General features: G+C 31.1%; 4 protein-coding genes across 4 annotated transcripts; 2 read left to right on the top strand and 2 right to left on the bottom strand.

Moving 5' to 3' along the window:
* Window positions 1-942: 942 nt before the first annotated feature.
* Window positions 943-3,013, top strand: LOC105960593 (Pentatricopeptide repeat (PPR-like) superfamily protein). Its single transcript, XM_012984782.2, has one exon. It carries the CDS (start codon window positions 955-957, stop codon window positions 2,821-2,823), a length of 1,869 nt encoding a protein of 622 aa, XP_012840236.2. The 5' UTR covers window positions 943-954; the 3' UTR covers window positions 2,824-3,013.
* Window positions 3,014-6,753: 3,740 nt separating this feature from the next.
* LOC105960592 (ras-related protein RABD1) lies at window positions 6,754-9,587 on the top strand. The gene is made up of 8 exons (XM_012984781.2): window positions 6,754-6,871; window positions 6,973-7,045; window positions 7,218-7,265; window positions 7,385-7,432; window positions 8,018-8,089; window positions 8,821-8,976; window positions 9,083-9,186; window positions 9,315-9,587. The coding sequence occupies exons 1-8, from the start codon at window positions 6,858-6,860 to the stop codon at window positions 9,403-9,405; spliced, it is 606 nt and encodes a 201-aa protein (XP_012840235.1). The 5' UTR covers window positions 6,754-6,857; the 3' UTR covers window positions 9,406-9,587.
* Window positions 9,588-9,782: 195 nt separating this feature from the next.
* On the bottom strand, window positions 9,783-12,581 carry LOC105960591 (ras-related protein RABA2a). The gene is made up of 2 exons (XM_012984779.2): window positions 12,283-12,581; window positions 9,783-10,537 (listed from the first exon to the last, which is right to left on the bottom strand). Exons 1-2 carry the CDS (start codon window positions 12,445-12,447, stop codon window positions 10,052-10,054), a joined length of 651 nt encoding a protein of 216 aa, XP_012840233.1. The 5' UTR covers window positions 12,448-12,581; the 3' UTR covers window positions 9,783-10,051.
* A 2,938-nt stretch (window positions 12,582-15,519) lies between these two features.
* Window positions 15,520-17,991, bottom strand: LOC105960582 (putative 12-oxophytodienoate reductase 11). Its single transcript, XM_012984772.2, has 5 exons — window positions 17,881-17,991; window positions 17,192-17,332; window positions 16,743-16,873; window positions 16,353-16,514; window positions 15,520-16,278 (listed from the first exon to the last, which is right to left on the bottom strand). The coding sequence occupies exons 1-5, from the start codon at window positions 17,946-17,948 to the stop codon at window positions 15,674-15,676; spliced, it is 1,107 nt and encodes a 368-aa protein (XP_012840226.1). The 5' UTR covers window positions 17,949-17,991; the 3' UTR covers window positions 15,520-15,673.
* Window positions 17,992-27,395: the final 9,404 nt, after the last annotated feature.

Genomic DNA, 27,395 nt, shown 5'->3' with positions numbered 1-27,395 from the left:
TACTACATTATTAAATTTTACTATATTAGTTTACTATATTTTCTTATTATGTATTAAATTGATCTTTTTTTCACTATTTAAATAATATCCCGTGCATCGCACGGGGGAAAAATGCTAGTTATAAAAATATTCCTTACTTTTTTTTCATTTTTTTTGGAGAATTGAATTTAAACTCATAGGCATTACTTTTATTTTCATCAAACTATTTTTTTAATGAAAAGCATAAATATTGTAATATAATTTTGCTCTATTAATGTATATTAAATACTAATAAATTAAATTTTATTATTTTACATACAAAACAGCAAAAATACAAAAAAATAGAAAAATTGAATTTCCTATGTTATAAATAATATTTTTATTTTTTAAAGGGAACTAGTAATAGAAAATTATTAAAAAAATAACCAATGAAGCAATTTCCTTTCCCCTCTTTCTCAAAGCAAAAATCCAATTTAAAAAATAAAATAAAATGTCCAATTTACCCTTTTATAAAAAGAGGGGCAAATTGCACATCACCCCCTAAAAAATTCTAATTTTCGCACTTTACCCCCTCAAATTTTAAAAGGTGAATGTCCTCCTACAAACGTTATGCTTGTTGCATATTGCACCGATAGCAAATTTTGGATGAATCATTCATCGGAATTGAGGATTTTTGTTGCACGTTGCCCCGTTATATGTTATTTTTGTTGCACGTTACACCTTAAAAATATTATCCTTTTGCATATTGTCCCTTTCAGATGTTGTTTTTGTTGCACAATGCCCACAAAAAATTGGCATCTGGGGCAAAGTCCAACCAAAATAATATTTTGAAGGGGAATTATCCAGTTTTTGAATTTCTAGGGGGGGAAATATGAAAATGAGAAATTTGTAGGGGTTGAAGTGCAATTTGTCCTAAAAAGAGAGAAGAATAAAGAGATTGAGAAGAGGATTCAAATCAAACACTCGAAATGAATTATGCGAGTAACCAAACACCACCTCTTTCTTTCATTTCCCCGCCATCTCATTCCAAGGCTTCACTTCTCAACCTCCGCAGAATCGCCGCCGCCGCCGCCGCCGCTGCTCACCAAGAAAGCATGCATCGACCTGTTGAAGAGCTGCAAATCGGTACATTCTCTCAAGCAAATCCAAGCCCACCTCTTCACCCATGGGCTCCACCAAAACATCGACGTTCTGCACAAGCTCATGGTCTTCGCTGCAGGCGCAAACTTAGCCCACGCCGAGAAAATATTCGCTCGGATTGATCGCCCGACTTTGTTCATCTACAATGTGATGATCAAGGCTCATGCGATTTCCGTTTCCGGTAATTGCAGCAGAGCCCTCTCCCTGTTTGATGAAATGCGCGTGAGGGGTTTGTGCCCCGATAATTACACGTACCCTTTTGTGTTTAAGGCCGTCAGCCGGTTGAGGGTGGTTCTTGAAGGGGAAAAGATTCACGGGTTTGCGTTGAAAAGTGGGGTTTTGTGTGATTGTTATGTTTGCAATTCGGTTCTTGATATGTATGGGGCGTTGGGCTGTGTGGAGAGCTTGTCTAAAGTGTTCGACGAAATGCCCGAAAGAGAATCGATTTCGTGGACCCTCCTGATTTCCGGGTTTTTGAAGAGTAAGAGGTTTGAAGATGCTATTGGTGTTTATCGGAGGATGAGACGAGAGGCAAATGTGCAACCCGATGAGGCTACAGTTGTCAGCACTTTATCGGCTTGTACAGCGTTAAAGAGTTTGGATCTCGGCCGTGAAATTCACGAGTACGTGAATATGCAGTTGGGGTTTACAGTGATCATCGGAAATGCTCTGCTGGATATGTATGCCAAGTGTGGGTGCTTAGATATTGCTAGGGGAATATTCGATGCTATGCAAGAAAAGAACGTTATTTGTTGGACTAGTATGGTATCGGCGTACGTTCGATCCGGTCTTTTGGATGAGGCTAGGGCATTGTTTGAGAGAAGTCCCGCGAGAGATCTTGTTCTATGGACAACCATGATTAATGGATACGTACAGTTCAACAAAGTTGACGAGGCGTTGACCTTGTTTAGGTACATGCAAATGGATGGAGTTAAGCCAGACAAGTATACTCTCGTTTCCTTACTCACTGGATGCGCCCAATTGGGAGCACTCGAGCAAGGCGAATGGATCCACTCTTACTTGGAGGAAAACGGAATACCCGTCGATGCTGTGGTCGGTACTGCACTTATAGAGATGTACGCAAAATGTGGTTGCGTAGATAAATCATTGCGTATTTTTAACCAATTGAAGTATAAAGATACAGCATCATGGACTTCAATAATATGCGCTCTCGCTATGAACGGAAATACATCCACGGCTCTGCAATTGTTTTCCGAAATGACACGAGCCGGGATAAAACCAGACGATATCACCTTTATCGGCGTTTTAAGTGCTTGTAGTCACGGAGGGCTAGTAGAGGAAGGGCGTAGGCATTTCAATTCCATGGCTGAGTTTTATCGAATCGAGCCGAAGCTGGAGCATTATGGTTGTCTGATAGACCTTCTTGGTCGAGCCGGACTTTTGGATGAAGCCGAGGATGTAATAAATAAGGTTACGGATAAGGATAACGAGATTATTGTCCCACTTTACGGTGCTTTGCTGAGTGCATGCAGGAACTATGAAAATATCGGTATGGGTGAGCGTATTGCGAAACGGCTTTTGGAGATCGAGGCAAGCGATTCGAGCGGTCGTACGCTTTTGGCTAATATTTATGCAGCTGCGAACAGATGGGAAGATGTAAGAAAAGTTAGAAGGAAAATGACTATGTTCGGGACTAAGAAGTCGCCTGGGTGCAGTTTGCTTGAAATTGATAATGTCGGCTAATTCGTGGTCCGGATATCAACTCTGGTTGCAAGTAAGCGTTTAGTTTTAATTATGTTAGAGAGCATTCGGTCTCGTTTGTTAGATTACCTGTGTTGAATGAAGTGACTATTGGAATTTCTTGTGTTCGGTTTTTCTTGGACTCGGTTTTTTACAGAATGCGGCATAAGTATATAAAATATTTCATGAATCATATTTTCGTGTTATTATATATCTAAACATATATGATTTTTTTCACGGGGTTCGGGGCTACGTCCCTAAAATTTTTAGGAGTATTTATGTAAAACTACATAAAGCAAAGTATTTTCCACGCCCAACTTGGGCGAGTTTGTGAGGTTCGGGAGTTTTAGAGAGAGAAAGCAATATAATTTTGGATGAACGGTATTCGAAAAATTAGACCCGTAAAAATCATTTCAGTTTAATATATGGATACATTTATCGAATAAAATCCCAGATTACAGCAGCACGAAGTACGATATTGTGATAGAGGAAATGTTATTTCGAAAAGGAATTACGGTACTTGATTGATGGTCGGGTACACAAGAGACGCAGGCGGGGACCATCGGACCCGATAAGATGTGATAAAATACTCGATAAGTATTTATTAAATCCAAGATTGGAAATTAGCTTATTTCGAAATAAAACGATGAAAAACTCAAACAAGTCATCATTTTTTTGATGAGTTAAGTCGATGTTGGGCGAGTTAATGTTGTTTAGAAAAAGAAACGTTTTCTATTTTGATTCGTCGAAAATTTCGAAGAATTTCTGATCTATTTTAACGACTTTTAGCCGATAAAAATGTAAGTGTATTTTCGTACAAAACGAACAAACAAGAGACCTTTATCGAAACTAAAAACAAATTGTTGTCCTTACTACTAAATTTCCCCTAATAAACACATGTTCAAATTAAGAGCATTAAGAATTTGCTTTTATTCAAAACTAGCATTTTTTTCCCCGTGCGATGCACGGGATATTATTTCAAATGTGAAAAAAATAATCAATTTTATACATAATAAGAAAATATCGTATACTAACATAGTAAAATTTAATAATGTAGTATTATTCATATTTTATAACATTGGTTTTTTTAAATCTGACATATTAAGATTTATAATCCAAATATATAGATTAAGATTTAAAAATCGTATTTCTATTTTTATCTCTTAAGATTTGAGATATATTGATGAAAAATCGGAGATTGATGATTGTTAAAAATTATAGTTATAAATTAGGTTAGAAAAAATATTAAAAATAAATAATTACAAAAATATCATTAGGAATTTTTTGAGTTGCACATCGTTTCTTTCTTTTATATATAAGATTAGCAATATTTCCAAAATATTCTCTTTTTATTTTTAATTAGTTTATTTTTATAATGAATGAACCTCAAATACAAGTGCAGTAATTAAACATTAACTCATGTGCAATAGCTTGCAAACCATACGAAAGATGTAAATTACACTATTCATAACTCATTTATGACAAACTCAACTTAGAAAACGCAAAAAGCCAAAAACAGAATTTTCCTCTTGTTTCTATCGAGTTGGGACTCTAAAATTGGAAGTTCCCAATATGTTTATACAGTGCATATATATACATATAGATAAATATGCTTTTATTTATTTAAAATTCAAATTTTGTTGAAAAAAAAATCCAAAATTCAAAATCGTAGAGTTTGAACTCAATTAGTCACTAATTTCTAATTGCATTTTATCATCATACTACAAAAACATCTAATTGTTAAAAAAAAAACATCTATACAGATTCAATTCTATTTGAAAATACATCAAAAATTTGTATCATAATTAAAGAGTGATATTAATACCTATATTGTTTTTATAAGTATTTGGGCTCAAATATATTTTCTAATCAAAAGAATTAAACAAACATACAATTATTCAAAAATAAAAATTTTAAATCATTTTTTTCCCTATGTGGAGTTGGGATATGTTTTAAATAAGGTTAAATTATTGTAAACTTAAATTATAGGGTAAATGGCAAATAGGTCAATGACAAGGGCACTTAATTAAAAGAGGGACATCTAACTTTTTTGTCTTTCAAATAAATCCAGCAAATTCAAACTTATTTGCAAATAAGGAAAATCCTTTTATATATATACCAAAATTACCCCCAATTTATTGAAACCCTATTCAACTCCAATTTCATGATTTACACCCCAATTTAGTACAATTTCATCAATTAACCAATTTTAACCTAATTTCAATTTTGATCCCAATTTTGACCCGCCACCACCGGAGACCGCCGGTCGCCGCCGTTGACTTTTTTTTTTTTGAAAAACTTTTTTTTTTCCTGAAATTTTTTTCCGGCCGGTCAACTGCCGTTGACCGCCGGGTCTCCAGCGTTGACTTTTTTTTATAATTTTTTTTTTATAATATTTTTTTTCTTAAAAAAAATAATTTTAATTAATATTACTGTCTTGGCTGCTAAATTATTGTCTCCGGCAGTTATTTAATTGTCGGAGACAGTAATTTAACTGTTAATTGATTTATTTTTTATTCAATAATATTTTAATTAATATTACTGTATTCGTTGCTAAATATCAGAAGACATCTGCCTGGACTGGGCGGTTGCTTGTAAGGTTTGAAGCCTTGCTTGATCGGTAACTGGTGCTCGACCAGATTCCTATCAAGGCCAGGCATTTATGAATACTCCCAAGTAAAGCATTGTGAGCAAAAATGACTGCTATTGCAATCTAATCCGAGTATCCAAAAGAAACAATAGCACAAACCGAGTACGGTAAGAAATATTAGGAATGAATAGAGAAACCTGCGTACGACTTTGTTTTACTGCTCGAGGTGGTGATAGCTTTTATATATTGACTTAATTAGTTGCTTGCATAGTGCTCTTCCTATTCTGCTTTTGTCTCAGCATATCTTTCATCAGCAGAGGCTGTCGGAGACAGTAATTTAACTGTTAATTGACTTTTTAAAAAAAAATATTTTTAATTAATATTACTGTATTCGTTGCTAAATTACGGTCTCCAGCAGTTATTTAACTGTCGGAGACAGTAATTTAACTGTTAATTGACTTTTTTATTCTTAAAAAAATATTTTTAATTAATATTACTGTATTCGTTGCTAAATTACTATCTCCAGCATTTACTTAACTGTCGGAGACAGTAATTTAACTGTTAATTGGCTTTTTATTTTTTTTTTTAATTTTTTTTCTTAAAAAAGTTATTTTAATTAATATTACTGCCTTGGCTGCTAAATTACTGTCTCCAACAGTAATTTAACTGTCTTAGACAATAATATTAATAATATTACTGTTCGGGAAAATAATATTCATAATATTATTGTCCCAAACAGTAATATTACTGTCTGAGACAGTAATTTAGTAGTCAAGACAGTAAAATAATTAAAATATTTTTTTCTAAGAAAAAAAATTCAAAAAAAAAATAAAAAAAAAAATAACGCTGGAGACCGGCGGTCAATGGTGGTTGACCCGTCCGGAAAAAATTCAGGAAAAAAAAAGTTTTCAAAAAAAAAAAAAAAAGTCAACGTCGGAGACCGGCGGTCAATGCCGGAATCTGGCCGGAAAAAAACATTTCAGAAAAAAATTATTTTCTGAAAAAAAAAAAAATTGGGGGTTAATGTGATATATTTATTTAAATCCAGGGTCAATGTGTAATATTAAAGAAGTTAGAGCATAATGGGTGGAATTGATAAGAATTATATTATAGAGGGTATTTTAGATTGAAGACATGGGAATGAGTTTAATTGAGAGACTGTTTTTTTTTTTTTAGCAAAATGCATTTAAGTCCCATGTGATGGGCCTTTTTGCCATTCGCCCTAAATTATAATAACGATGTTATCATTCATCACACGTCATATTCGAACAAATATGTAAATTACGTTTTCTTGAGGACTAACGTGAAAATTCATTATAATCGAGGGGCAGAATAGCAATTAGTCATTAAGTATATATCTTCGCCCTTTCCATTTTCCCAACAGAAAGAGAAGAAAACCTTTTTTCGGTTCTTCACGAGCGAAAGATCATCAAACAGAAAGGAGAAAATGAGCACCGAATAGTAAGAAAATAAATCCCAGTTTTTTTCATTAATTTTTTTAATTAATATTTTCAGATTATCTAATCTTATTGTTTATTAATTAATTAATTAATTTTTTGTAGCGATTATTTGTTCAAGCTTCTTTTAATCGGCGATTCCTCTGTCGGCAAATCTTGTCTTCTTCTCAGATTCGCTGTATGTTGATTCTTAAATCGCATTTATTTATTTATTTAATTAATTAATTAATTATTTATTTATTTAATTAATGCAATGGGCTTATTGTAATTATTTATTTATTTATCGAATGGGTTTTCTTTGATCCTCAATTTCATTTATGGAAGTAATGTTAATTGATTGATGATTCTAGGATGATTCGTATGTGGACAGTTACATTAGCACAATCGGAGTTGATTTCGTAAGTTTTGTCGGAAACATTTCGTGTTTAATCTGTCGATTGTTGTCGGTTATGTTTTGTTCTTTTTTTATTGTGTTTATGGGATGATTTTTTTTGTTTTTTTTTTTTTTTTTTTGCAGAAAATAAGGACGGTTGAATTAGATGGGAAGACAATCAAGCTGCAAATCGTAAGTTACGAATAATTCAGTTATCGAGTGCTTCACTATGTATAAATGCATTGCAGAGAATTATGCAATACCGACGAGTGTGTAGTATTGTAGTGTTTTTCGATTGATTGTGTTTTGATTTTTGTTTGTTTTGGGGTATTCGCGGGTACGATTCGTTAGTAATTTGATTAAATTGAAATGTTTTCATTTGTTGTTTTTCAACGAGTTTGAAGAAAGCTACGTTGCACGATGATTAAAGAGTTTTTATTATCTTAAATTTGCTTTAGCCAAAGTCGCATACGTTAGTTGATTAAATTGACGGATCACTAGTGTTGATGGTTGTCGCCGAGGAGTAAACGTAAAGAAAATTCTTGCAAATTTGATTATACTCTCTTAAAAAATGCGTGGTGTTTCCTATTTTTTTTTTATGATTGAGGAAACTATTGACTCTCGTACTATGACGGGAATAGGTAGAAATACAAATTATGCCATTTTTAATAATGCAATAGGGAATTATTAATTACGTAAGCCATGCAATTTCGATACCTTAAGCAAGATTAGGAGTTATTAGAGTTAACTTATTGTTGTTGTTTTATGTGTTTCAAGTGGGATACTGCGGGCCAGGAGCGGTTTCGGACTATCACTAGCAGTTACTACCGAGGAGCTCACGGAATCATTGTAAGAAAGATCTTGCTTTAGTTATTACCGTATTGCTATAATTTTTTGTTGCAAAGATTACATGTATGCATACCAATCTATTGGTTCGGAGAAGTTTTAGGGAATAATTCTCTGTCATTTTCCTTTTCGTCGGAGCCGTTACGCGTTTATTTTGAATTAGTACATGCTGATTAATGTACACGGTACCAGAAATGTTGTAGTGTAAATTTAACTTATTTACTAAGGCCTCGTTTGGTTGGGGAGATTAGCCACGATTAACTAAAATAATTGGACTTTAATTGATGTTTGGTATCCCCAATAACTTGTCGGGTCGACCCGCAAATATTATGTTATCATGGTTTATCTTACCTTCTAGGCATGTTTTTTATTGAATCATCGAAGATCCAATAATATAATTGGGTCTCGTTAGATTATCTAATCTTATCTGGCTAATCTTATCTTGGCAACCAAACGAGGCCTAAGCCTGTGCATTTCTCTTGGTTTATACCTTTTCTTTGGCCATTATCTCAAATCAGTTGCTTAGTTGCTCTACTTATGTTAGGTATTTTAACCCACCAAATTCATCTAGCATGCTTATGCTTCTCGTTTTTTTTAGCAATTAGCAATACAAGGAATTCCAAGAATCATGATCGAAGAGCCTTTTATTTCATTAAAATATTCCTTTTCACTGATATCACTTGATCGCAATTTACACTTTAATTGAGTGTTCTCACACATCGAAATTGTAATAGATTGTGTACGATGTTACCGAGATGGAGAGCTTCAACAATGTTAAGCAATGGCTTAATGAGATTGATAGGTACGCCAATAACAATGTTTGCAAGCTTTTGGTGGGGAACAAATGCGATTTAGTCGAGAGCAGAGTTGTCGACACACAAATGGGAAAGGTGAATAACTATTTCGCCCAGCAATTCATATTAGAATTCAATGTGATACTAAATCATTCTTTTTTGTTAATTTATCAATTTTTTGCATTCTGTATCAAATATGCAGGCATTAGCCGATGAGCTTGGGATTCCTTTTTTGGAGACGAGTGCGAAAGATGCTATTAATGTCGAGCAGGCTTTCTTGACTATGACTGGCGAGATTAAGAAAAAGTAACGTCACTTATCGACTTATCGTTACTTGCTTACGGCTATACTATTCTTTATTATGTTTCCGAAAATCTTAATTTTGTTAATCATTTTATTATTTGATGATATATCTAAACGAGTGTTGAATGCAGGATGGGAAACCAGCCAACGGCAAACAAGCCAGGCAGCACGGTCCAGATCAAGGGACAACCGATTGAGCAGAATAGCAACTGTTGTGGTTAATTGTCTGTGTGTGTGTGTGTGTGTGCGCGCGCGCGCGTGTTTAATTTAGAAGATTGTAAAAAAGAGTAGCAAATGTTTACTACTTTGGATTTATTTGTTTGTAAACACTAAAAAAATGTTGCTAACTGTGTTCTTGAGAATGTGAAAAGACTATTTGTTAAGATTTATACCATCTTTTTTAAGACCGCTTGTTAAGGAAAATATGACAAAGGAAGTTGGAGAGTGATGAATCGATTTTTGTTTAAGTTGATTGAAACATCGAAGATTTTGACTTTTCAAAATACTATTTATATATTCAAACCATTTGAAAAATTTGATTCGAAGTTTTCGGAAAAAAACAGAAATCAAAATAGTAAAAAAAAAACAAAACTGAAGAATTTCGAAAAATTCCATACCAATTTCCACTTGGCTACACATAATGAATAATCAATATACTCAAATGAATAACATTCGATAACAAACCCTCAGCAAGTCTAAGAATGAAGAAACTCCAAAATGTCGAAAAGTACGAGAAGAGAATAAATACAAGCAATTCAAAACAATCAATATCCAAGACAAAAAGGAAGCCAAAAAAAGATAAGTAGGCGGTCGAGGGGCAATTTGGTAATTATGAAAAAAGAAAAAAAAAGGGAGAGAAATTCAGCAATTAAGACGTAGAGCAGCACGTCTTCTTTGCAATGGTATCTTGCGAAGAACCAACATCAAGTGTCTTCCCTTCTTTGACACTCGAAAGTGAAGGCTCGTCCGAAGAGAGAGACTTCTTACTAATAATCCGATATATTTCTGAAAGTGCGGACTGAAAAGCCTTCTCCACATTAGTTGCTTCCAAAGCAGAGGTTTCGATGAACGAGAGCCCCTCTCTTTCGGCAAAGCCTTGCGCATCTTCTGTTGCAACAGCTCTAAGATGCTCGAGATCGGTTTTATTGCCTATGAGCATAATAACAATGTTGGCATCTGCGTGGTCTCTCAGCTCTTTCAACCAACGAGTCACGTTGTCGAATGTAGTTGGTTTTGTGACGTCGTATACGAGAAGAGCTCCAAGGGCACCACGGTAATATGCGCTCGTTATTGCCCTGTATCTCTCTTGTCCAGCTGTGTCCCATATCTGAGCCTTCACAGTTCTCCCATCAACCTACAAGCTCGGGAAAAAAAAAATTATATAATTTTTTTTCTTTTTTCGAACATTAAACCAAAACAAGTCATGCAAAAATATCACTAAATAAAATAAAACTAAAGATCCAGAGATACTTAGGACTAAACGAGAGTTCATCACGGTTCTGTTATGGGCTATAGAGATACTTGCCCGAAATTTTGTATGCATTCTTACAACAAAATTAAAGGCTCGTAATCTTTATATTTGCACGAGAACCAAGTTTATGTGTGTTAAGTAGCATTGTGCTTTGCACGATACTCAATTATCCTTTCTTTCTTCTTTCATTTCCTTTCATGTTTCCTAAACCTAATGCTTCTATGAAGCAAAAAGAGATGCATTTGGCTCTAAATAAAACAAAACCTCATAATCCGACTTGTAGAATCCAAGTCCCCAAGATATGAGGCAGACTCAGTCCCTTGTCACAAAGAGACACGTTCACAGAAACGAGAAAGCTTCATTTGTTTTGGACATAGCTAATTTGATTAAGGAATAGGCTCTCATATTCATTGTTACCGGGGGTGAAAGTCGGATGGATCGGATCGGAATTAGCTATTTCGGAAAATTTCCAAAACTTTTCGGAAGTACAAAATCAATTCAACGATTCCAATTTCAAAATTTTCGGAATTTAACAATTTATTCCAATTCCCAAATTTCGGAATATCGGAATTTTTTTTCTGAAATCACACAAGTTTTAAAATTTCAAAACTTAGTGGAAATATTCTGAAAATTTCATAATTTTCCAAAAATAAGAACATCCACGTCGATGAAAGTAAAACTAATAACTAGTAAATTTTAAGTTCAAAAAAAATAATAATAATAAAAAAACCACATCATAATATCCAATAAAACTTCTAAGTTCTAACAGCAATTTAATATGTCAAAATCCTAAAATAAAACTCAAATCAAATTACTATATCAGAAACCAAAAAAGAAAACTTAAAATTACTATTATATAAGATATATAATTTATAGGTATTTTTTGGAAAAAAATCGGAATTTTTCGGGATTAATTTTAGCAATTAAATCGGATCAGAAATTCCATTTTTTTTTATTTTTTATTTTTTTTATACAATTCCAATCCAAAAAAATCGGAAGTTGGAGTGAAAAGAATTATTCCAAAATCGGAACTTTTCGGATCGGCAGAACTGGCGGAAATTGGAATTGCTATTCCAACCTGCACCCCTAATTGTTACTATTACTATTTTATCCTCATTCTTAATTGAAGGTTAAAAAAACAATCAGAAGAGAGCATCAACGAAGAAAAACGTAAACAAGCTCTTACGAGTTTGATTAATTACAAGAACTTGGAAATGCATATTCCCACATTTCTCAGATACGGCACAAAAACAATATCGGAGTTGCATCAGACGATTTAAATCTCAATAAACTAACACGATTATCCAGATTCAAACCGAGTAAATTTTAAATTTAAATTTATTGAAATATAACTGCATAATCACACACACTCATTCTGACATTGACAGATCTAGAGATCTAAATTACCACCACATAAATTATTCAAAAAACAATCATAAAATCAAAATTCACCGACTTTCTAACCCTAATCACAAAACAAATACTAATCAGATGACACGTGGCTCGAAGAACTCGCTGAATATCAAATTATCAATCACCATTTTCACCCTTTCATTTTGTTAACACACAATTTTGAATCAATTTAATACTAAGAATAGAAGGCGATTGAAGCGCGTGTAGAAGAAAACCTGAAGAGTGCGCGTGGCGAACTCGACGCCGATGGTGGATTTGGATTCCAAGCAGAACTCGTTCCGAGTGAATCGGGAAAGCAGGTTCGATTTTCCGACGCCGGAATCGCCGATTAACACTACCTTGAAGAGGTAATCGTACTCCTCGTCGGGCCTCCGAGCCATTAAATCACTGAGTTTAACTCGGAATCTTTTGCAACTGCGGAATCGGTTTCCTTCACTTTTCTAATTTTTCTTTTTCTTTTCTTTTCTCTTTCTTTCGGCAGACATGCCCATGGGGAAATGAGTTGTACTTAAATGCTTTAATGTTGTAAATATGTTCAATGACTGAAATACCCCTCGAGATTTTCATGGAAATTTTGACGAGATTTTGGAAAGGGAAATCTAGTAATATTTCCATTATTTTAGGAACTTTTAAATTTTGAAATTTCAAGTGGGACTAACTATTTGACTGAGTAACGGCCTAAATTTGCTGCAACAACAAAAAAAAAAAAAAAAAAAAAACCAATTTTTCCCTTAAGGTAAGGGCAAAAATGTCAAGGACTAAGTTAAAATCAACTTATTTAATTGAGCGTAAATTACGAGAAACTTCGTGAGGTAAGATGTAATTATGAAAATCTCTCTTATGTTTGAGTTATTACGAAAATACTTCTGAGGTATGTTGCACGTCTTACACAGTCCCCATGTAGGGATGGCAATGGGTACGGGTTTGGCGGGTCTTGGACCCGGAACCGACCCGTTTGGGGTGGGTCTGGGTCAGCTAAATGGTTATGGGTCGGGTAATGGGTTTAAGTTTCTAGAACCGGATGATTCTGAGGCGGGTTACGGGTTTTATTGGAACCGACCCAGAACCGACCCGCATATATATATATATATATATATATATATATATATATATATATATATATATATATATATATATATATATATATATATATATATATATATATATATATATATATATATATATATATAAATTTCGGATTTCATTTATCAAACTATTAATTTTCATCTTGTCTATTCTCATTTACCTATTTTCACTGTTTTATTTTTCGACTCTCATTTCTCGTGAGTAATATTTATCACTTGTTGACCACCGCTAATTGTGTTGCATTTTGAATTTTACTTATTATTGAAGTTAAATATAATTACTTGTAATTTTATTGTCCATGTTATATAACTTGTAGAGATTTTTTAAAATATTGTATTTTAGCATTGAGATTATTTCGTAAAAATATACAAGCAAAATGTTTTGAAAGTTAAAAAATATTAAACTTTTTGTATGTTAATGGGTCTAGCGGGTCTGGCGGGTCAGAACCGTTTAGTTAGGGTTTGGGTTGGGGCGGATCTGGGTCTAAGCTAAAACGGGTTGGGGCGGGTCTTGGGTTTATATATTTTTCGTGGGTCGGATCTTGGGTTTAGGCAAACCCGGCCCAGAACCGACCCGTTGCCATCCCTATCCCCATGCGGTATTACATTTAATAGACTCTTTTTTATTTTGTGAAATATTCTTCTAAAAATGTAATTTTTGCCCTTTAACTATGCTACATGTAAGCAATTAATTACTTAGGGGATAACTTGTAGTATATTTAAAAGACATAGTTAATTTTAATTTTAAAACTAAATATATATGAAAAAAAATCAGGAGGTTTTCATAATATTGTATATATGAGAGGATTTTCGTAATTAGATATAACCTCAGGGGTTCTCGTAATTTATCTTTTTTTTTTCTTTCCAAATAACAGAGGGGTAAAACGGACAAAATACATTTTATGTGAATTTAAACAGTCAAACATTGGTCATAGGAGAATTTCGATAATTATACAAACATGAAGGGGATTTTCGTAATTAGTCTTTCCCTCAGGAGATTTCTCGTAATTTGCCCTTTAACTTATGCGCGTATAATTTTGCGACCATGCGCAATACATAAAAATAAATGAGATCACAAATTGTTGTGATTACACACTTCCATTACAGGCAGAACTTGATTTCATGGACTAACCAAACTCAAATAATTTCTTAATGAAATCTTCACAATCACAATAATCGGCAAAAATAATACACAAATTCTTTTAATTACACAAAAATTATTTGAGTTTGGTTCGTCGATAAAATAAACCAAAACTTGAATGCAAAATTTGTTCGAAGTTTCACACTTGTTTCTAGTCCAACTCGATTAAGAAAAAAAATAATTAAATATGTATGAGAAGTTGGTTCCTCGAGCTCGAAATGTATCTCACTTAGTTAAAACTCAATCAAATTCATTAATGTCCGAAATTTAATAAACATTTTTTTTATTCAATCAAATTTGAAAATTTATGCACTCAGCTCGACTCGATTTCATAAAACAAGTGATATATAGCAATTCACAAGTTCGTTGAAGGCTATTACGTTTACTAATCTCCAACCTTAGGGAACTTCATTAATTTTTCCACTTTGATGTACAATTTTTTTTAATACAATTGTAGATTAAATTAAATATAAAACCACTTTTAGAATTACTATAGAGTTTTAGAATATGCACCAAATTCCTAATTTGCATAACAAAGTAGTAGAATATATGTGATGAATTCAAGAACATTAATGTATAATTCTACTTAATTGATTCAAGGTTTAGTAGTATCGCAGTTTCTTTTATAGTGGTGTTTGGTGAGATTATAGGTTCAGATTATTTTGTATGCGTGTGTTGAAGGTCAACCTTTTTGTCGATTAATAAAGTTTTTGGAGTATAATGGTAAGTATTATGTCTGTCAACGAGTAACCCGAGTTTGTCCCCTTTAATGAAGATTTTTATCTTTGTTATAGACATTTTTCTCGTAAAAGGCAGTTTAGTTGGTGGAGCAAGAGATGCAGTGTCAAATGTACAACATTTTTAAGGTTACGTTTTTTGTCGAACTCGCACAAGCGCGAAATGTTTACCCCATAATAAATTATTTAAATGCCACAAATTGAAGTTTTCCTTGATGAGAGTATTGTCAAACCTTACTCCATCAACTATGCCATCCTTGTAGGCGTGGTTTCCTCCAGGAAATTAGATGTTACACCTGATTATTTACATTGGGTGGATTTGAACCGGCACATACACATGGATGTGTGTGATTATGTGTAGATCTACGGTTCAAATTCACCATATATAAATAATCAGGTGTAGCATCTAATTTCCTGTTACCTCTTTATACATAATTTTTTTTGATGAATTCTTTATACATAATTTGACTTAGAAAGGGAAATGCAATCTTTCAAAAACAAGAAAATAACAACTTTCTTTTCCAATATAAAAGGAAAACAAAAAAATCAAGAAGTTCACAATAATACAAAGCAGGGTACAGAAAGACTAATAAACCCAGGGCATCCATATGTAAGACAGCCCGTTACCCGTATATACTCACTCCTACTTAGCTTCTTCGAGAAATGGGTAATCGGTGTAACCAAGAACGGGATCCGGAACATAGAATGTGCTCCTATTATACTTGGTAAGAGGAGCATCAATCTCGAACCTTCTCACTAAATCCGGATTCGCCAAAAACGAGCGCCCATAAGAAATCAAATCCGCATAATTTTCAGAAATGGCACAATTGCCCTTACTCCTATCGTAACCACCAGCAGCAATAAAAGTGTTCTTGAAAGCCTTTCTCATGGGGAGTAGCTTATGAGGAACTTCATCTTCCGGCCCTTGATGCACCCTCGCACCAGTCACCCTCGGTTCGATCATGTGTAGGTAGACAAGGTTGTATTTGTTGAGTTCGTTGGCCATGTAAAGGCCTAGTTTATCGGGATCTGAGTCGATCGACTCCATGAATTCGGTGTATGGAGATAGTCTTATTCCAACTTTGTTAGATCCTATCTCGTTCGTCACCGCTTCCACTATTTCAAATGCAAATCGGCTTCGATTTTCCAAGCTTCCCCCATATTCATCGGTTCTGTCGTTGACTTGATCTTTGAGGAATTGTTCGATTAAGTAGCCGTTTGCTCCATGTATCTCAACTCCATCAAATCCTGAAAAACGCAAAAAATGTTAAAAAATTATGAGTTGCTAGTTTTAGTATGCTTGAGAATAATTATGTACAAACCTGCTTCAATGGCATTGCGAGCAGCGACCCTAAAATCATTGACGACACTACGGATTTCATCTTTGGATAGTCGTTTAGGTGGGGCCCAATCTACTCCGTCAAGGCCAGGTGTAATTCCCTTGTCCGTTGATGAGATTGGAGCTTGGCCATTGGGTTGGTAACCTGAATATTAAAGGCATTTATTATTCAATTTATGTAGAGCATTTGTGGACCGAACAAGAACTCAAAACATTTTTGAATATTTATATATGTATATATTTCGTCATGTATTTTTTTTTGGCTCTGTTAATTACTCGGATCTTAGGTTCGACCGATATGCTTTACATACACATCGACTGTACAACATAATCAATTTCAGTGTTACACGAGTTAAGTAAATATTACACATACCGTAAGTAGAGACACGGCCAACATGCCATATTTGCAGGAAAAACACGCCACCCTTTTCATGAACTGCATCCACAATCGGTTTCCATGCCTCCACCTGCTCCTTTGTCCAAATCCCGGGTGTGTCTCGGTACCTATAAATTTGATGGTAATAATTTTATATCAAGTTGCAATTTAGCTAGAACAAACACATAGTGCATTTGAACTTAACGATTTGGATTGGAGAAATGATTTCAAATAACTCCAACTGAGATAGGAATGTGATTCGATATTCATTGCAAATGAATCGATCAAAACAAAGCTAAACGGAAATATTACTACGGATTTGAAATACTTCCCTTCAAATGTTGTCACCCAAATACAACCAACGAGTGGGCTATACGAGTCGAAACTCTTGAAAATACAATTGTGATAATACGGAAAATAGAAGAAAGGTGTGAAATGAATAATACCCTTGTGCAGTATCGGATACACCAGTTGCTTCAGCGATGAGAAGACCGCCTTTGGTTGTTCGCTGACTGTAGTACACTGCCGCGTGAGGCTGCGGCACATTGTGGAAAGACCGGTTTCGAGTTAACGGTGCCAATACAATTCTGTTATTGTTCAAATATTTGAAAAAGAGATTGAAATAAAAATTAAAATATGCTTCAGAAACACAACAACAATGTACTAAAGATCCACACACTATTTCTTCATCTTCAAAGTTCATAGGTAGTAATTAATTATAAACCTAAAAATAAAAAATAAAAAATTGAAAAAAAATTAAAATTAAAATTAAAATTAAAATTAAAATTAAAATTAAAATTAAAATTATTAAAATATGCTTCAGAAACCAACAACAATGTACTAAAGATCCACACACTATTTCTTCATCTTCAAAGTTCATAGGTAATTAAATATAAACCTAAAAATTAAAAACAAAAAAAACTTCGGAAAAATCAATAATCACAGATTTAATTAATTAATACAGCAGCACAAATTTTCTCGATCGACCTGAATCATATACACTGTGACGCTCATTGATTAGCTTAGATCCAAAAAATTCACTCTCCGATTCAAATTTTTAATCGGCATCGCACACAATCACAAAATTACAAAAAAACCTAAAAAAAAAAGGGGAAAATTAATGCAGAAAACGAACCTGTGAGAGAGATCAAATTCGCCCATTTTGTAGGGAGTGAGCAGAGGAACGAGGTTTTGAGCTGCCATAACTATGAACAATCTGCGGCGACAAATGCTGTGAAGAGAGAGAGAGAGAGGAGAGAGATGAGAGAGAGAGAAAATTGAAGAGTTGGCTGAAGAAAAAAAGATCTTCTGTATGTATATTTTATAGGCTACTGCTACGAATCAATATATATATATATATATTTCTCCGTTCACCGACATAATTTTCTGGCCACATATAAATGCAAATCCCTCAACGGCTACTGTTCACGATTGGCGTGTATGGTACGCGTTTGGTATCGAATTGCAATTTAACACGTTCTAGAGAGAGAAAGTAGAGAGAGAGAGAGAGAGTTGATTTGCTGAACTGAAAGAGTTTGTTCATTTCTGGCCATACGTTTACTGAACACGACACTCTTTCATCAATGTGCGTATCGGGTGACGTCGTTTTCATTTATTTTATTATTTGGGTTAACTTCACGTGTCTCTCACATTAATGACACGTGTCCAAATAAAAGTTCCGAATATTTCGGCAACTAATACATTAATAGAAAAACAACTGGAGAACAAGTGTAACTTGTACACTAATAGAAAAATACTAACACAACAATAATAGAAAAAACTAACAAGAATTAATTAGACATAAACTCTTCTCTCTCTCTTTTCCTTTTCTATAGCTTTACTAAACATAATTAACTATGTTTAAAGGGTAACTCATTCTTCTCAATACATTTGTGGCAATGTTTGGAATGATCTTGGTAGTTATTTTTATTTTATTTTGCATATATATGTTTTGATGGAATTATTTAAAAATGGAAGTAATGTTTGTTTATGATTTGAGATTATATAAAATACACTGTAGCAGTCAATCATAGTTAAAATTATTTGAAAAAAATGTACTTTAGAAAAAAAATTGAAATATAAACTAATATTTGTAGTTTTTTTAGTGAATATATTTTTTTACTGTACTAAAATCATGTGTGGGGGAGAGAGAAACTTTAGAAGTTGTTTTGGGAATGTTTTCTAAAAAAAGGTAAAACAAACATGGATTTTTTTTCGGGAAAGAATAAGAGTGAAAAAGAAAATTAACCAAACATTGCCTTAGCTATTGTTATGTAATCCTCGTTAAATTAAAGACTCCGAATGAGTTTATCAATGGTAATTAGATAATACATCTGGTTATTTACACTGAATAGATTTCAACTGTAGATCTATATATAATTACACATACATATGTATGTATGCTTAGTGACTAGTTATTTAATCAATTTATGATTGAAATCCAACCAATATAAATAGGGATTTTTGTGCATAAGTCCCCAACCAAATATTTTTATTATTCTAGGTTTATGGGCTATATCTCTTTCACCAATAAGCCCATCCCTATTAATATTTATTATAAACTAGTACTTCACCCGTGCGTTGCACGGATATCAGTTTCAAAATGAGAAAAATAATAATATTTAAACGATTATCTCTTTATAACAACACTAATTCAAGTAAAACAAAATGGAAGGAAATAAAAAAAAATTATCTCTTAATTCAGAGTTATAATATATGAAATTCAATTAAATATTACAAAGAAAAATATGCGAATGGCGCAAAACACGATATGAAGATTAAGTGAAATAATTTAAAATATATGGTATAACTCTATTTCATTGAATGCAATCTACTACACCATGTGAATCCTCTGCAAAATAACTAACTTAACAACAAACACAATAGCATAAAGGTAACACAATAGATATTCAAATAACCTGCAAGTTTATCGCTAACAACATTCAATTAGTGATGCACATTACTCAAACAAAAACACAACTTATAAATATTGCAAAAGAGATAAGATGTATACGCCAATACCAATAATAATATCAATACTGATATCAATATTGATACTAATATTATACTAATACTGATACTAATTCTAATACAAATGTTAATACTAATACTAATACTAATACTAATACTAACACTAACACTAATACTAATACTAATATACTAATACTAATACTAATACTAATACTAATACTAATACTAATACTAATACTAATACTAATACTAATACTAATATTAATACTAATACTAATACTAATACTAATACTAATACTAATACTAATACTAATACTAATACTAATACTAATACTAATGCCAATATTGATACTAATACTAATCCTTACTGATATTGATACAAATATTGGTACTGATACTGATACTGACACAAATACTGGTACTGATATTGACACTGATACTGATACTGATGTTAATACTGATACTAATGTTGATAGTCATATTGATACTCATAGTAATATTAATTTTAATACTAATACTTTTACTAATACTGATACTCATACTAATGCTGATGCTAATATCGTTACTCATACTGATACTGATGTTGATAAAAATACTAACACTAATACTAATATTATATTAATAATATAGATACTAATACTAACATTGATACTGATACTGATACTGATACTGAAAATGATACTAATATTGATACTCATACTGATATTGATACTGAAACTGATACTGATACTGATACATATACTGATACCGATATTGATACTTATATTGATACTGGTACTGATATCGATACTAATACTGATACGGATACTTATCTGATATTAATACTAATATTAGTACTAATACTGATACTATTACTAATAGTAATATTAATACTATTATTGATACTAATACTATTATTAATTACTAGTACTAATATAAATACTAAAACTAATTTTAATGCTAATGATACATATATATATGTATATATATATATATACTCATATTGATACCGATACTGATACTGATACCGATACTGATACTGATACTGATACTGATAGTGATACCAATATTAATAATGATACTGATACTGGAAGTGATACTGATATTGGTACTGATATACATATTGTGGTACTGATACTGATATTGATACTTATACTGATACCGATACTAATATTGATACGGATACTTATACTTATGTTAATACTAACATTTGTACTAATACTATTACTAGTACTAATACTAATACTAATACTAATACTAATACTAATACTAATATCAATACTACTACTATTACTACTACTAATATTAATACTAATACTATTATTAATACTATTACTAATATTAATATGTTTATATTGTTAATGTTAATGCTAATACTAATTTTGATGCTAATGCTAATCTAGATATGCTAATTATTATGCTAATGCTTATTATGATTGTAATTCTAATATTATCCAAATCCTTATCGTATTTTCAATCCTATTCATAACACTAATCATAGTTTTAATCCTAATCATAATCACAATTCTATTCCTAACACTAATCATAAGCCTAGTAATTTTAATACTAATAATGCTAATGTTAATATTAATTCTAATTCTAACTTAATTATAATTCTAATCCCAATCCTAATGTTAATTGTAATCCTAATACTAATGCGTGTCACTAATTATCGTACTAAGCATAATCATAATCTTAATTATAATTCTAATACTAATATTATTAATCATAATCCTAATATTATATTAATCCTAATTACAATATGAATCCTATTTCTAGTATTAATACTAATATTAATTCAAAGAATGTTAATTATAATACTAATTGTACTACTAATTAATATTAATCACAAATTTTGCAACAATTTTTTTTGCAATGATCTATTATTTAGTATATAAAAAACAATTATATTCAATCTCGAACCTTTATATCAATTTTTTTCATGTGTGGTAGCTGAACTATAAAAAAACACATATTAAATATATTAGAAATTAATATTTAATTATATTATCAAACTGACATTAAAATTATTTAAAATATTATAAGGGTATAAGCAAACGTAAGACGTAAAAGAACAATAATCATTGTTAATAAGATAAATTATGAAAATCCTCCTGAACTTAGGCTAAATTACAGAAAATACCCCTACTTATCGGTGATTACCAAAATCCCCTTGATGTTTGTTTTGTCTTACACGACCCCCTTATTGTGTGATTTTTTACGGAATCTTTTTTATTCCATGTAATGTCCCAAAAAATATGGAGTCTACCCTTGCAGACGTGACATTTCTTTTATTGTACTTTTTAAACTCAAAAATTACCCTCAGGGGTGGTCATGGTAATAATAAAAAAAATGTGAAAGTGTTATTTAAGAAGAATAAAGATTTCGTGTAAAGTTCACCTGAGGATAATTTTTGTCTTTAAAAAGTACCATAAAGAGATGTCGTGTGTGCAGGGTATAATAAGCATTAGAGGAATATTCCACGTAATAAAAAATTCCTTGAAAAATCATACCATAAGGGGGTCGATGTAAGGCGGAAACAAACATTAGGGGAATTATTAATATAAACTATTTACGGCAAGAGCACTTCGAGTCGGATTATTAAATGAGCTATCAAAACATTTAACCACCATTTTTATACTCCAAAATAGTAATTTTTAATTCTAATAGAGTTATGAAATGAAGGATTTTGATATTTCATCTTTCAGAACGTAAAAATACATTATGCAATCATGCAGAATAAAATATCAAACATGAGTTATGAATTTAACCAGCTCAATGTCCATTTAGAAAATAACATGTGTCAATTAGATATATTTCATTAAATATTTAATACATATGGTTGGAGCAAATATATTTAGATGCATATCAAAATAAAATATTAAATAGCACATAAATATTTGCAAACTCATTTTGATACTTTTGGGTTGGAGTTGCTCTACATATTTACTTAATTATATTTATTAGAGTTATAATGAAATACTTATTAGTGGAATACAATATATAGTATATACGATCATTATACATTTTAAACAAAACAATTGATATTCTTAATATTAGGCATTAAATAAAGTGGATAAACGAATATAATACCAAAGACTTAGAATAACATTATATTTTGAAATATATAAAATCAATTCGTTTTTTTATCAATTGATTAAACTTAACTTAGGTTATTCAATTTATTAGCATAATCATGATAAAATTTGTATTTTAATTAGTATATAATTTAAAAACTTAAATCAATCGTAAAATATATTGTCAGTGGATTCAGTGAAGAAAAAATTATTGTTTAAATAATAACATGAAATTCATGTAGTATAATTTTCAATATGGTAAATAATTTGGAGTACATTAGTCTACACGTGGCATAACAAATAGTGTCAATTTTCGTAAGATAGTAAATTCAAACATGTATCTTTCTTTTTTTACAGATAATATTAATATATAATATTAAATTAGTAAAAAAATACATATTCTCTAGACATGTTCATGTATAATATCAAATAATTTATTCTGCAAATCTTTTTTTAATATAAATCCAAGTTTATAAATTAAAATAAAAAAATTCCGTAACACCACCAATCATGCAATTATAATAAGGAAAGATTTTAAATCGAATTTAACTGAATTCAAATTAAATTTATTATAAAATTAAATTAAAAAATAAATTTATTTTGGGTTTCCAAGAAAATTGATATATTTAGATAGGGGTGAGTTCGGGACGGGATTTCGGGAATTCGGGATTTTCGGGATCGGGATTTCGGGATTCGGGATAGAAATTTTAAATCCCAATCCCGTCCCATAATATTAAATCCCGGTAATATCGGTATCCCTAAATATTTCGGGAATTCGGGGTTGGGATCGGGAATCCCATATTTTGGCTAAAAACTAAGAAATATATATATATTTTTTTTCATTAATATTATTTTATACATTAAACCAACTTGAATATATTATATAAATACTATTATTATTGCACTATTTATTTTTACCACAAAACTTGGAACAAATGAAATTTGAAAAATTTAAAAATAAGTTGAAACGATATATTATATTGTATTTCTCATCTCCTTGACAAATATATATATATATATATATATATATATATATATATATATATATATATATATATATATATATATATATATATATATATATATATATATATATATATATATATATATATATATATATATATATATATATATATATATATATATATATATATATATGTGTGTGTGTGTGTGTTTGTGTGTGTGTTTATTAGTTTTTTTTTTTCTTTTTTCCTAATTCGGGATTAAAATATCCCGATCGGGATTGAACCAATTCCCGAATCCCGATCCCGTATTTGTTCCTAATCCCAATCCCGAATCCCGTAATCCCGAATTCCCGAAGTTTTAATCCCAAATAGTAAAATTATAATCGGGACGGGACGGGATCCCGAATCCCGATCCCAAAGTCCCAGCCCTATATTTAGAGCATTTTATAAATGGTAGGATATAAATATATTAATAAAATAATAAAATATATTTAATTACCTTTAATTTTGGAAAATGATGACATGTTTTTTGATAATTTATTTCCACCAATCAATTCGCCACATGGGATGAAATTGAATACACATCACCAATTGAAATTGCCAAATGTCAATCAGTTAGGTGTGGAATTCAACTTTTATATATTATATAGTTTAAATTAATACATATACATTAAGTTGGCAAAATATTTAAACAAAAAAAAATCCATGTATGGTAATTAATTAATTTATTGGTATATTCATTTGAATTATTAATGATTTGTAAAAATAATAATTATTAGTGTTATTATTATTTTTGAATATTATTATTAGAAAAAACTAAATTCGAAAATATATATCATCAAAAAATGAGTGCTCTATTTTAAAAAAAAAAGACATTCGACAAATATATTTCATAAAATTAAATTAAAACGTGCGATAAAAACAATTAATTAACCGTGTATAAGTAATTAAATATAATTGTGATTATTTTGCAATTAAAAAATTGAGTGTAAAATATGATATAAACAATCGAATACTCGTTAAAAAATTGAGTGTTCTGAATTTTTAAAAAAGAACAGGCGAAAAATATAGTTCAGAAAATTAAAATTATAAAACAATATAATATTTTTAGAAATGATAGGATATTAAATTCCTGAAATATTATATATAAATATGTGGCAATTAATAAATGATTGTGTAAATGTGAAATAGGAAAGAACTTAAAAACATACCTAAATAAAAATGTCACATAATCAATTGAAGAATCCACCTCATCAATTGAACTCCAACTAAGCAATTTTGATAAATGACATCATCATTTGCCACATGTCAATCATTGAGGGCATAGATCCTCTTTTTATATTATATATAGATAAAGGAAACATTCATGTATATGTCAATATTACCCCCAACCCTTTATACCCATTCTTAATTTTAACCAAAATTTAATCAATTTTGTCCACAAAAATCCAATTTTGATTTTTTTTTCAAAAACTTTTTTTTTTCAATTTTTTTTTTTGCCGCCGGATTCCGGCGTTGACTTTCCGATTTTTTTTTACTCTTCTAAACCCGATTTTCAAATACCCACCTTCACTCTACCACCAGGGCTCAATCCCGAAGTTGGTTCCATTTGGACCAGTTTGAACTCTTTCAATGATCTGCTCATTTTTGGGGACACTGGGGAGTTTGTAAGAATTGCAACAAACATTCTGACTCTTGCTGGTGGAGATGGGGCTTAGCTGTTTTATTTTCTTCCGGATTTTTTCGTCGGTTTCCGGCGTTGACTTTTTTTTTTAAATTTGTTTTAAGTTTTTTTTTTTTTTTTTTTTTTTTTTTTTTTTTTTTTTTTTTTACGTCCGCCGCTAAACGTTGACCGTAATTGTGCTGTCACTGACAGTAAATTAACGTAATTATACTGTCAATTACAGTTAATTAACGCTATTGTACTGCCGTTGACAATACATTTATGTAATTGTTCTGCCGTTGACAGTAAATTAACGTAATATTATTATTTTTTATTTTTTGTTATTTATTTTTTTTATTTTTTTGATTTGTTGACAAGTCAATGTAATTATATTACTGTCGTTGACAGTAAAATAACTGTAAACACATCAATATTATTATTTTTTGGGTTTTTTTTTTGTTTTGTTTGAGTTATTCACGGAGTAACGTAATAATATTATTTTCTATTATTGTAAACACAATAATATTACTGTGGTTGACGGTAATATTACTGTTGTTATAGTAATATTGCTGTCAACCACATCAATATTACTATTTTGTTTGGATTTTTTTGTTTGTTTGAGTTATTCACGGAGTAACGTAATAATATTACTGTCTATTATTGTAATATTACTGGTTGACGATAATATTACTGTTGTTATAGTAATATTACTGTCACTCACAGTAATATTAATTCTTTTGGCTTTTTATTATGTTTACATTTGTTGAACGGTCAACATAGTAATATTACTCTATTACACAATAATAATGAGTTTTGTTGTGTTAATATTATTGTGCTAGAGATTAATATAGCAATATTACTGTGTTAAACTGTAGTTTAGTTAATTTTATTGTGTTTAACAGTAATATATTTAATATTACTGTCAATCACAGCAATATTATTGTTTAAACGAAAAAAAGTTACAGCAAGAAAGAAAAGAAAAATAAAATCGAAAAAGGGTCAATGCCGAAAACCGGCGATGACCGCCGGTTAATGCCGAAAACCGGCGAAAAAATACGGAAGGAAAAAAAATTGAAAAGTCAACGCCGGAATCCGGTGGGAATTTTTTTTTTTCTGAAATTTTCTTTTTTTTGAAAAAAAAAGTTTTGGGTCTAAAATGAATAAAATTTGGGGTCAAATTGAGGTTAAATTAAGTTAAGGATGAAATTGTAGCATATTAAAGTATGAGGGGTTATTTTAGTCCTTTACAAAAATCTGGACCATGTGTGGACTCATTGGTAAATGAGTTTTTTGTCTGGATCTCTCTCTTTATGAATAAGTACCCATTGATGAGTTTATTTGTAATGACCCCATATAAATAACCAAGTGTAACATCAAACTAATGCACGGAAAAGAAAATTGGGGGCTTAAGATATGTGTCACCAGTGACAAAACTTATTAGAACTAAATGACAAGTTCAACTAAACTTTTGTTACACGTCCTTTATAAAATTCATTCCAAAAATGCCCTTTCATTCACAAATTCAAAATCTGCATTAAGTAAAATTCAAATTGTATTTATTGTTTTCTAATCTGCATTTAATATTTTCAGTTTTCAAACCAACATTTTTTGATTTTTTTTATACAAAACACGTTTGTCCTTTTCTTTTTCTTTCTATTTATTTATATTTATTCATTTTAGCATTTGTTATACTATTAAAAAAAATTATCTTCATAATATTGAAAATTACGAAAAAAATGTTTCTCATTTTCTAAATTCAATTTACATATTTTTGAATTTTTTTTTTGATTTTATCATGTTAATACTGTAGTAGACTATAGTATACTACGATGTATTATAATATACTATTGTATACTATAGTTTACTATGGTGTATTGTTCCTTACCTTGCAGCAAAACAACACTCAATCGTCGCCAAACCTTAGCCGCCAACAACGCGCAGCCGCCGCCAATCCCTAGCAACCAACAACTCGCAGCCGCCGCCAACTTCTATCCAC

The sequence above is a fragment of the Erythranthe guttata genome, chromosome 2 (assembly GCF_056151865.1).
Source record: "Erythranthe guttata isolate IM_541 chromosome 2, IM_541, whole genome shotgun sequence".
Lineage (NCBI taxonomy): Eukaryota > Viridiplantae > Streptophyta > Magnoliopsida > Lamiales > Phrymaceae > Erythranthe > Erythranthe guttata.
This window is presented reverse-complemented; position numbering and strand designations above follow the sequence as displayed.

Excerpts from the sequence above, each read along its gene's own strand:
- LOC105960591 (XM_012984779.2), bottom strand. The coding sequence starts at position 12,447 with ATGGCTCGGAGGCCCGACGAGGAGTACGATTACCTCTTCAAGGTAGTG. Across the intron at positions 10,538-12,282 it reads TCGCCACGCGCACTCTTCAG|GTTGATGGGAGAACTGTGAA; the intron begins GTTTTCTTCTAC and ends CCGAGCTTGTAG.
- LOC105960593 (XM_012984782.2), top strand. The coding sequence starts at position 955 with ATGCGAGTAACCAAACACCACCTCTTTCTTTCATTTCCCCGCCATCTC.
- LOC105960582 (XM_012984772.2), bottom strand. The coding sequence starts at position 17,948 with ATGGCAGCTCAAAACCTCGTTCCTCTGCTCACTCCCTACAAAATGGGC. Across the intron at positions 16,874-17,191 it reads GTATCCGATACTGCACAAGG|GTACCGAGACACACCCGGGA; the intron begins GTATTATTCATT and ends TCAAATTTATAG. Across the intron at positions 16,279-16,352 it reads TCGCAATGCCATTGAAGCAG|GATTTGATGGAGTTGAGATA; the intron begins GTTTGTACATAA and ends TGCGTTTTTCAG.
- LOC105960592 (XM_012984781.2), top strand. Across the intron at positions 7,433-8,017 it reads AGACAATCAAGCTGCAAATC|TGGGATACTGCGGGCCAGGA; the intron begins GTAAGTTACGAA and ends ATGTGTTTCAAG. Across the intron at positions 8,090-8,820 it reads GAGGAGCTCACGGAATCATT|ATTGTGTACGATGTTACCGA; the intron begins GTAAGAAAGATC and ends AAATTGTAATAG.